The 11,005-nt window shown below is 39.0% G+C and overlaps 1 protein-coding gene across 1 annotated transcript; it reads left to right on the forward strand.

Annotated features, from left to right (window-relative positions):
* The first annotated feature begins 369 nt into the window (after positions 1 to 369).
* Positions 370 to 7,006, forward strand: LOC104444883 (protein ROLLING AND ERECT LEAF 2). Its single transcript, XM_039313596.1, is given in 8 exon segments — positions 370 to 679; positions 1,509 to 1,674; positions 1,677 to 1,873; positions 2,029 to 2,263; positions 3,051 to 3,235; positions 4,684 to 4,907; positions 5,362 to 5,692; positions 6,417 to 7,006. Coding segments are annotated over 7 exon segments (1,752 nt in total). The 5' UTR covers positions 370 to 679; positions 1,509 to 1,547; the 3' UTR covers positions 6,870 to 7,006.
* The last annotated feature ends 3,999 nt before the right edge of the window (positions 7,007 to 11,005 follow it).

The raw sequence follows: 11,005 nt of genomic DNA on the forward strand, positions 1-11,005 counted from the left end.
CAGATCAATCGCAAGATTCAATCTTTAAATGAATTCTCATCAATTCACATCGCAAATCGAAATCAAAATATTCACAATCATGAAGGAGAATCTAGGGATAAACAATGCAAATCAAACTGACTTATCTTTACTCCGTCAGTTAGTTAAACTGTCAAGCAAGTGGATTATTTAAAGTAAGATTCCAAGACATAATAGGCGTGGAAGAAGTGGCTGGAGAGTGGAAAAAGAGGTCGTTCAAGAGTAGTTGAGTTGTTATTGTCGTTCTAGTAAAATTTGGAAATGAAATGTCCTAACTTACCTAATAGTCTTTCCGAGGATAACATCGTCCGACCAATGTATAGGATAAGTTGCCTAACATTTTTTTATAAGGATGCCACATCCCCCGTCCTATGTCACTGGCTATGTTTCGGTGATGGCACGTTCCTGTCCCGACCAAAAATGAAAAATCCATGAAAGCAGCTTTTCCAAGTTTTTCCCCCCGAACTTTGCTTTGGATACCTCTCCTTCCTCCTCTTCTCGATTGGGTCTTGAGCCTTTTCAAGAAGCACGCCCACGTAACGGGGGAAATGCTGAGGGAGAACCCATCTGACCGTTCTTTTTGTTGAGGGAGGGAAAGAGAGAGGAGGCAGAGGGAGGAAGGAATCCGCAGCAGCAGTCGTCGGAGGAGGACATTTTCCAGGTCAGACTCTGACCTACGCTTCTTCTTGTCCGCATCTGGTTCTTTCCCTTTATTTTTTTATTGGGTTTGTGTTGTTCGATTAGTTTTGCATTAGTACCGTGTCAGAGGTCTGCTCTGAGCAAAGAGTGTCTGGTGGAGTGGAGAGAGGGGGAGTACGGTCTGGACTGGTGGACTCTGCAGCTGGATATCGTTTCTTGCTTTCCTTTTTTTTTTTTCTGGGTTTTTCTCGGAGTGCTCTGTCGTTGTTGATGCTCTCTGTGTGTTCCCTTTTGGTGAGCAAAGAGGAGGAGGTGGACGGAGGACAGTTTTTTTTTTTTTTTCCTTTTCGTTTTTGTCTTTTTGTCTTTGTTTTTCTTTGCATCGTTTGGGAGAGAATTTCCGGATCTCGGGTGAGTCACGTTTTGAGCAGTAGATGGGTCGTGGCTGAGTGGGAATTCAAGCGATCTTGAAGGTGCAGGTGGGTCGTCTGGCTTGTTGGGAAATTCTTTCGATAATGCGTGCGACTTCCTGAGTCGTGAGAATTTGGGATATTCTCTGGGAAGGTCCTTTAGTTGGTTTGGAGTGTACTTTCCGTGTTCGAGAATGGAATTCGAATATAGGCTGTTCTTGTTTATCTGGTCTTGTTGTGGTTGATGTGGCGCTTGTTACTTAGAAGGAAGCGGAATCTGGTGAGAGAATCGTGATCTATGCGAATAGCATCCTGGGTTGTGGGAACTGGGTCTTGGTTCTTGAAATCAGCATCGGCTGAGCGAAATTTATGGGATATGGTCTGCTCAGGGCAGTAGCTTTCTCCTGGCATGCTTCAAGTCCTTTTAATTGGTGAATGCAGGTGAACCCCAGGTAGAGTTGCGATATTGGTTTATTCGTAATGGGCTGCGTCGCTTCGAGAATTGATGAAGAAGAGAGGGTTCAGGCGTGCAAGGAGAGAAAGAGGTTGATGAAGCAGTTGCTGGTGTTTAGGGGGGACTTTGCTGATGCCCTGTTGGATTACATAAGAGCCTGAAGAACACGGGAGCGACACTCCGGCAGTTCACCGAGTCGGAGTCGTTGGAGATCGAGAACACTTTGTTCGGCCTGGCATCACCTCCTTCTCCTCCTCCCCCTTTGCCTCCATCACCTCCACCTCCACCGGTTTTCAGTCCGGATAATAGGAGGCACAATAAAACTAAGGAGAGATTACTAGTACACAAGAAAGTATAGAGATTGATGAGGATTTTATTTGCAAACCGCCTCCTCCGCCTATCCCTGGCCTTCTCCATGGGGAGAATGGGTGGAGAGTAAAACGGAGTTTGAGGGAGAAGATGGGGTAGAAAAACTCTTAAAAGGGGGACGGTAGATCTGTTGCCTGAGAAGAACAAGCTGTGGAGTTGGACGATGATACTTCATCACAGATGAGCGGGGACACTAATGAAAGTGCTGATATGACCATGGAAGTTTGGAAGAGCAAGAAGTCCTTGGAGGGTATTGTGAAGAACTTGGATGAGCATTTTCTGGAAGCATCAGCTCTTGGCAGGGATATAGCTATTCTTGTGGACTTCAATTCATGGGATAGTTTCCCACCCAAGAAAACAAAAGAACACAAGAGTAAGTGCCATATTAGGATGCTATTTTTTTTATTTGATATTGTTCTTACTGGATTCTGCCTTTTTCCCCCTTGCAGTTCAATAGTCATTTTGATGTGATTGTAGAGCTTTAGTCTGCGTAGATATGTGCAGGTTCCTGTTTCCGATGAGTTTGATGTTGTTCAGCTTTTTAGTAAGGCCTATTCTTGCTCAAATCTGATTCCGCATGCAAAAGGATTTGTATTTTTATTGTCGTTTTGGTGTTAAACTCTCAGAAATGAAGGTCATTCCTCTGAATCTTGAGGCCATAACATAGAGAGAACAACTCATGGACTTTGATGTGATTGACTTGGGTATAGTGACATTTAGTGCATTTTCTTTTTGCAGTTATCTGTAGAGAGTTTTCCTCTATTACTCCTTTTGACTTTGATTTGTCTTGGATTTGTATCTTACTTTCAGAGTGTTTCTAGTCATGCGATGCACTGTTATAATTGGTTCCCTAATATATATTCTAGTGTTTTTGGTTGACCAGAGCATGTACACTTTAAAATAGGAAGCTCATGCTTTTTGTCTATGTTGCTATAACGGAAACTAAAAACTTGAGTCTCATATTTCGACCCTAGTTTCCTTTATCAGCTGGATTGCTTTGGATTAATCTTTTCAACTAGATCTGAAGTTACTGTGTCCAGTACAATTTAAGCAGTTCGGCTTTGCCTCCATTACTTTCCAAGTCAATTGCTTGCTCTACCATCATGTACCATTTGCTTAATTTTCCTGTAGGTGCTTAAATGTAACTCAACTTTGTACAGGGAAGAGAAGCAATTCTGCTAAGGTTGTGAGTGCTCTTTCATGGAACTGGTCATCTAGGTCACTTCAGCTTACAAGAGATGTTACTGAGTATCCTGGTCCTAGTGAACCCTGCAAGGCGGGTGCTCATCCGATCGCTCTTGACAAGCTGTTCACTGCAGAGCATAACCTTTATAAACACTTAAAGGTGCAATTTTGTCCATGATTGCACTCCAATTTTATTGAGAAGACTTTCTATATGTGATTCTAGCCATTCAGATGTATACTAGATAGTGTACAATTAAAGCTTAGCTTGAAAAGTAAATGGCTGTGCCCATTTTCAAGATAATTATGGCCTTATTGTATATGGGAGATATTTCTCTGTGCAGTTATGACTGGTGTTGGTTGCTACTCTCAAGCTTCACATTAGTATCCCTATCCAGTTTCTTTTCCTGTCTCTAGTAAGAGTGTTACTTAGAAATGAGTCATCTTGACTCATTGAAGTCAAGCATTTTCTCCTAAGTTATAGATCTCCGAAATTGAAATTTAGGCCCCATCTAGTTAGTGGGAAATGATAATCAGACTAGGATGATTAGAATCGGGATCAACAGCGAGAAGTCAGGATTGTATTAATCATATCACAATTACCAACTCCTAGAAATAATAATGGAACATTTCTATAATTTAATTTTACATTGCAAATTTTCTGGAATATAGGTGAATCGATATCCTAGCAGTAGCCATTGCTCTATATGCATGCTTAACTTTTTCGTTTGGTCATGCTTATTTATTTCTTAGAAAGTCCCACCTTAGTTAAAGCATGGTTGTGAAATATTTGATATTGGGTTCTAACATCCAGTGGCCTGAGCATGTGGGATAAGAATGTACTCTTCATGTTAAATCATGAATTCAAAATTTTCTCCTTGCTATATATGTAACCTAATAACCCTGCATACTGTTAGGTCAAGAAGTAGCAATTATGTAGATGTTAGGTCAAGAAGTAGCAATTATGTAGATGAGCTGATTATCAAAGTTTAATCTGGATAAGTTGATTATGCTCGTGAGTGATCCTTTGTCAATTTGACAGAATGCTGTGATCTAGGAGTCACGGGCTAAATTGGGAGTGTGGCAGTTATAGAAGGAGAAAAAGTTGTTATTCATGATGATATTAATGTTGTTATTCATGAAGTTCAAGCACAAGTGTAGTGTATGAGCATGTGATCTTGGTGTAAGTTTGGATGTTGATACTTGAACTTCGAAATATTGATCTCTTTACCTGAATGCAGTATAAGTCGATATGCATGGTTTTCTAGGGAAATATACCGTTACACTACAAGACTCAATGATTTTGCTTAAAAGATTTTGTCATTGCAAAATTAATTTTATAGTAGTCCTGAATGTAAATGTTGATAAAGCATTGGCATAGTTGAGATTAAGTGTCAACAGATACATGCTTCTGTTTGCGCTTACCTTATTAACGCAGTCTTGACATGATTAACTTTGCATCGAGTGCACTAGGACTGCAAATAACTTTTCTCCCAAATGTATGTGTTATGATTTACAATGGCAAATGATTGATTGTCATATTACTAGCTACTTTCTAGTTTTTTCCATGTTCCCGCTTCAATGCTTCTCTCTCCATCATATGTTCTGCAGGATGAAGAAAACACAAAGCTAGAGTACGAGAGAAAACTCTTGTTACTGCAAAAGCAAGAAGATGAAAACCAAGACTGGGCCAAGAGGGACAAAACCAGATTAACTGTGGAGGGTCTGGAGTCTGACCTAATTAGCCTGCAGCAGTCCATTAGTAGAACTTGTGATGTAATAGTGACTCTAATAGATGAGGAGCTTCACCCTCAGTTGGTTGCATTAACTTCCGGGTAAAAGTTGTTAAGCACTGATTTTACACGAGTTCCCTTTTCATATCAAAATCGATAATGAGATCTCAAAAGTTAAAATAGTTATGGCATGATGTGTTGTCAAAAAATAAATATCTTATCACCTGAAGTATTTACTTTTGGACACTGGGAGGTATGTTGCAAATCAGACTCCTGTGTAGTTTTGCACTCTGTTGACAGTGCAAATTATTGATGATGTGACGTGGGATTAAAGAAGAGAAGAAGCAACTAGGAAGATGAACAGTCAAGTGTACTTAATATTTCATGTTGTGTGATGAAATAAATAAGTAAACTTATGTATGTCCAATTGTTTCTCTAATTATGGTATAAGTTGCCACAATGGCAACTTGTTGTTTGCTTTTTTGTTGCTGTTTCTAATATGAATCTAACATTGGTATCGCTACTTTTCTGCCTCCATCTTGTTTTGATTTTACAGGCTGCTGCACATGTGGAAAACAATGTGTAGATGCCATAAACTTCAAAACCATATAGCACTCCAATTAAATCATATTTCAGTTAATCAAGTAACAGGGCTTTCTTCAGACTTCCATCGCCAGGCCGCAGTACAGCTTGAGTCTGAGGTGGAATCATGGTACAAAAGCTTCTGCAAGCTCGTTACATCTCAAAAAGGTTATGTCAGCACTCTCCAAAGGTGGTTAGAATTAACGGATTGCCTTGCGGATGATCAACTCCAGAGTAATTTCTCTTCTGTGCTTTGTACACTTTGTGAGGATTGGCAGATTCACCTTGAAAGAGTACCTGATAAGGTAGTGCCATTAACCTATTAACCCCCTTATGCCAATGACTATGGATCTGATGCATGCGTTGAAATGCTTATGAATGAGAATGAGCTACCCCACCACTTAGCCGATTGGAAACTGTATATTGATTATTGATACCATTGCTTGATAGCTCTTTTCATGTTGTTTTACTGTTTTCTTTGCCAAGTGTGTTAAAATGTGCTGTCTGAATGTGCAAATAGATACTTGGATGGTTAATACTGGCTATGCCTATAGTAAAACCAAGCTTGAAACGGGCAAAGGCATGGTCATAGTTAGTATCTTTCATTTAGTTATTACCTAGTCATAGTTGCAGTTGCTGGTAGAACTTGCATTATCATCTCTTGCACAGCGATGTGAGGACACGGTCTGTAATTCTTTTCTTGTACAGTACAACATCTGTTAAATATGTACTTTGTTTCAGAGCATCGTTCCTTACTTCCATCTCTTCTTTATTTCTTGTTGCTTATCACATGTATGGTCAACTTTGATATTGATTGTACCATATGGAAATGGCCACGATTGTTTGTTGTCAGAACTTGGATTATGTTCAGCTTTTAAGCAGTCTTATCATAAATTTTGTTTGATGAGCTAGTATCGAGAAGTGCCCATTAACTTGTAATCCAGATGATCCCAGCAATCTAGAATATATCATCGTCTGCAATATTTTTCTTCACGGGCCGCATTATTCTATCTGTTTTATCGTTTACAGGCAGCTTCAGATGCCCTCAAGAGCCTTCTATTGGGTGTCCGCTCTATCCTTTTGCAACAGGCTGAGGAACTAGACCTGCAGAGGAAAGCCAAGAAGCTCGAAAAGAAGTTGCAGAAAGAGTCGTCTTCACTGGATGAAATGGAGAAGAAGCTCGAGCGAGGCATTTCCGCAGATAACCCGACTTTGGAGGTGGGTCCTAATCATCCTATATCACTGAAGCGTGCGAAGATCGAGACCCTGAAGAAACGGTTGGACGATGAGAATGCCAAGTATGTGGTCTCGGTCGAGTTCACCAAGGCCATGGCCCTGAACCACCTCAAGAACGGCCTGCCTTGCGTTTTTAAGGCATTGATGGAATTCTCAGGTGCTTGCACTAAGGTATTCGAGGCTCTGAATAACCCCGGCGAGCAGGTAGGCAGTCGTGAGAATGAGCCGCGGGTTTTGCCTGCGTGATTTCATGGATGCCTGAGGCCGTGTGTATAATTTGTTTCAACATTTGGTAAACCTTGATAAGGTGTCATTGCATTTGCATAGAAATACTGTGAAATTCTTTTTGTTAATTTTGGTTTGATCTTAGCTTGATTTTGATGCCTTGTGGGTGTTATTCTAGGTGCGAAGATTGCAGAATTCCTGTAATCAACGCCCACGAGATCAAGAAAAAAGACTTTTCTTTTTTTTTTTTTGTTTAACCGAGGAACTGCTGGAGATCACCCTTCAGGGGATCACACGACCCTCTAGTGCCCGGTGACACCGTCGGGCCCAGGATTCCCACTTTAGACACTTTAGCAACGAGAGGGTTTGAACCCTTGATCTCTGCAATAAGGGAAAAAAACTCACACCAACTGCGTTGCCTGTGATTGGGTAAAAAAAGATGTGTATTTGTTTCTTCTTATGGTGAAAAGGCTACCTTAGGCAGGTCAACCACTGAGAAAGAGATTAGCAGGAGAATCATATCTTTATGGAGGGCATGTGCCGCAAAAAATTAACGATTTAGAATATATTTTCATAAAAATGATTGCTATTACTTATAATAATGAATAAGAGAAAAAATATAATATTTGTACCTGATGATGCGTGTTCCTCACGCCATCGCATTAGGTGGGAAACTACCTGTTCTTTCAACCACCGATTAGAGTATTTCGACCATCGAAGAGTTAAAGTTTGTGACAGAGAATTTGGGGGCATAAATATGTCTTTACCTAAGTAGAAAATGCCAGTGCATTTCACCCAGTATTCAGCCAGCATTGGGTCAGAAAAAGGAGCCGTATGTTGACGCCAAGCCCGACTTAAAGAAAAAATGGCTTGAATCATGCCATGACAATATAGTTAACCCATAAGATCAGATCGATGGCATGCCTAATAAGTTCATCTTGATCATGAATGGCATGACAATATATTTTGCCTGCAAAGCCCATCAATGGAATAAATTATGAGCTCGACACTTATGAGTTTCCAATGGGTAAAGTTAAAAGTGAAGGACATAACATGCGACGAAGATTGATTGACTTGAACCGTGCACAGAAATTGAAAACCGAGTTAAGGAGGATCCATCTATCGAGGGATGACTGTAACTAAAGAATCGAGAGTACTTACAAATCATCCTTATTGTAGCGTAAACTTCGAGACAACTAGAAATTCTTGTGGGGATGGAACACACTATGAAATGGTCTATTTAAAGATACAATAAGAATTAAGTGGTAGCAATACATCAGATTTTGATACTGAAGATGTGGAGATGGGATGATCTTGTACCAAGATGATTTAGATTAGATTTTGTCTAACTTTGAATTTGAAATTCGAGTTAGATTGGGTTTTGCAATTCCAGTGCTCTTCTTTGATTATAAAAGCTTTCCAGTTGTTTTTGTAAACTTTTTTTACCTTCGATACATATTACAGTCACCCCTATTTGCAGCTCATGTTCAAATTCACTCGTTGAGCAACCAAAGCCTCCAAGAATGTAAGCCATTCCTTCTAATTCAATAAAATTTTATACAATTTGCTTGCTGTTTTCGTCATTTGTTTGTGCTTTATTTAGTAATTTGAACTTTGCAAACTCCTCGAGCTAATTTGACGTCAAATTTGGCACTTTAATTGGCCATTTTTCTTAAGAAAAAACGAGTGTATAAAGTAGCTGCTTACTCGGACTTCCCTTAGCAATTTGACTGAAAGCTTGGCTATCTCTTGTAATGATTTTATTTTATTTTATTGATGAATCGGATAATTGCTTATATCACTTAGATAGTGTTATTTATGTTGATGCAATGCAAATTTGACGATGCAAATATAAAAGATTCTTTGGTGTCCAACAAATGTCCAACAAATGGTAGGACGAAAAAAGCCGTGGCTCTCGGAACTTTAATACAAACATAACTATCAACATGGCCATGATAATATAAGTTCAATTTTATAAGTTCTTTTTAAATGCATGCTATTAATTTTGGGATTACGGTTGCATTTCTTTGAAGATGACCATGATAATACATAAAAACTAAAAAAAATTAATATGTCCGTTAATATGTCCTGCCTTTAAAATGCCTTCATGCAATGAGGCTTGGAATCCATGGTACAGACGCATTTGCGAAGATCAAGTCTTTTTGTAATAAAAGATGCACTGTAATGACTTAACCTGCGTGCAATCCTTCAAAGATGACCATGATAATACATAATAAAACGTTTTGCTAGAGTTGGTTCATTTCCTAGCCTATAGATTAGAAATGATGATTGATTTATTGAAATGGTAAAGAGTACAGAGACATTAAGCAACGATTATGGATCTTTTCTACTAAATTGGATATATAGAGTACGAGGAGTTAAAGAAATGGCACTTGTCATTGTAAAACACACTGACAACTGGTCTCATACTTTAGTGTTCTTGCCATCGTAGGAAGTAAGATTAGTCAGAAATGTCGAACGAAATCATTCAAAACCATCAAGCTCAAATTTGACACCAAAAAGAGCGAGAAAGCCTTCAATTTTAGTTAGTCATTTATCTAGATCTTTCAAGGGCTAGCTTGCAAAAACGATTCTTTTATGCATTCATATTCATTTTGAGATTGCATTGGCATCTGTTTTAATGATTTCAAGAATTTTCTTTTTGAGATTGCTTTGTGAAGGATTAATTAGGGCATGTTTGGTAAAATTTGTTTCGATTTCCGAAACAAATTTTTTTGTTCTTTTGTTCTGGGAAACGAAAAAAGAATAGACGTCTGTTTGGTAAAAAATTTGTTCCCATGAATAAATTTGGAGTAGAAACAAGAAATAGAAAAAAGTAACTTTTTGTTTCCAAGAACTATTTCTAGGATCTATTTTTCTCTCTTCTTTTTTCTTCTCTTTTCTTCTTTTTCTTTTCTTCTTCTTCTTCCTTTTGGCCGGTCGCCGGAGTGTCGCTAGCCTTTGGAGACGCCGAGCCATGGTGAGGCTCGTTGGCCCAAGCCTCGTCGGGCCACCTCTAGGACAGTGTTGCCTGGCGGTGGCTTGGCGAGGTCAAGCCTCTCTGGTGGTTGGGTGAGCTCGGTCTCGCTAGATTTGGGCGAGGTCGACCTCGCCTAGCCAAGGCGAGGCCGAGCCTCATGTGGCTGCGACAAGGTTCGGCCTCCCCAAGTTGCGCGAGGCTGGGTCTCGCTAGGCTAGGGCGAGGTTGAGCCTTGCTGAGGTTAGAGGCTAGCTTTCGGTGAGCTCACGGACCTTGCCTTGGCTTGGCGAGGCTCCGGTGAGCTTGCCGGACGTCGCCCAGCTAGTTGCCAACCACGGTGGTGGCTGGCGACCGGCCAAAGAGAAAAAGAAAAAGGAAAAAGAAAAAAAGAAAAAAAAAAAAAAAAAGAATTAAAAAATTAAAAGAAATTTTAAAAAAATCTACGAATCTTACCAAACATATTTCTATCTCAAGAATAGAAATTTTGGGAAGTTACCAAAAGCATTCTTTGCTTAGAAATTATTCCCGAGAATAGAAATAGAAAAAATCATTTCTCATAAAAAATTATTCCCCGAAATGTAATCGTTACCACACGCCCTTATACTTCTATTGTTTCTAAATAAAAGGTCAATTTCACCAAAATCCTTAATTGATGGGATTTAATAAATTTTCTGGAAACGTGTGTTTAGCCAAAGTAAGAATATTACATTGATAATATACAAAACTTGTGAGCTATCTAAAATCTCATGCGTGCTAGACTAAAAGAGATGATCTTGAGTTTTAATTTAGCAATTCAAAGGATTGAACGAGAATGACCTTTTTAAAACGAAGGAAATCTACTTACTCTGAACTGAAAAAAAAATTAAAAATTCGTGAAGAAGAAGCTATAATTAAGATCTTGTTTTCTAATTTTTTTTTCTAATACACGCGTTTCAGCAAATAGTTTAATTTAAACTTTCAAGCTGCTTGTGTCCACTTTATAAATTTTTTGTCTGATTTGTTCTGTCCTTAATGGGCTATAGCCCCAAATGATACTAATACATACGGGATAATACATGTAAAGATACATTATCAATATATGTTAACTAGTAATTTTCCTAAGAGTTTTTTTTTTTTGTAAAGTAATTTTCCTAAAAGTTAATATCATAAAAAATCCCAAACTGGTATACTTGTGACA

The sequence above is a fragment of the Eucalyptus grandis genome, chromosome 5 (assembly GCF_016545825.1).
Source record: "Eucalyptus grandis isolate ANBG69807.140 chromosome 5, ASM1654582v1, whole genome shotgun sequence".
Classification (NCBI taxonomy): Eukaryota; Viridiplantae; Streptophyta; class Magnoliopsida; order Myrtales; family Myrtaceae; genus Eucalyptus; species Eucalyptus grandis.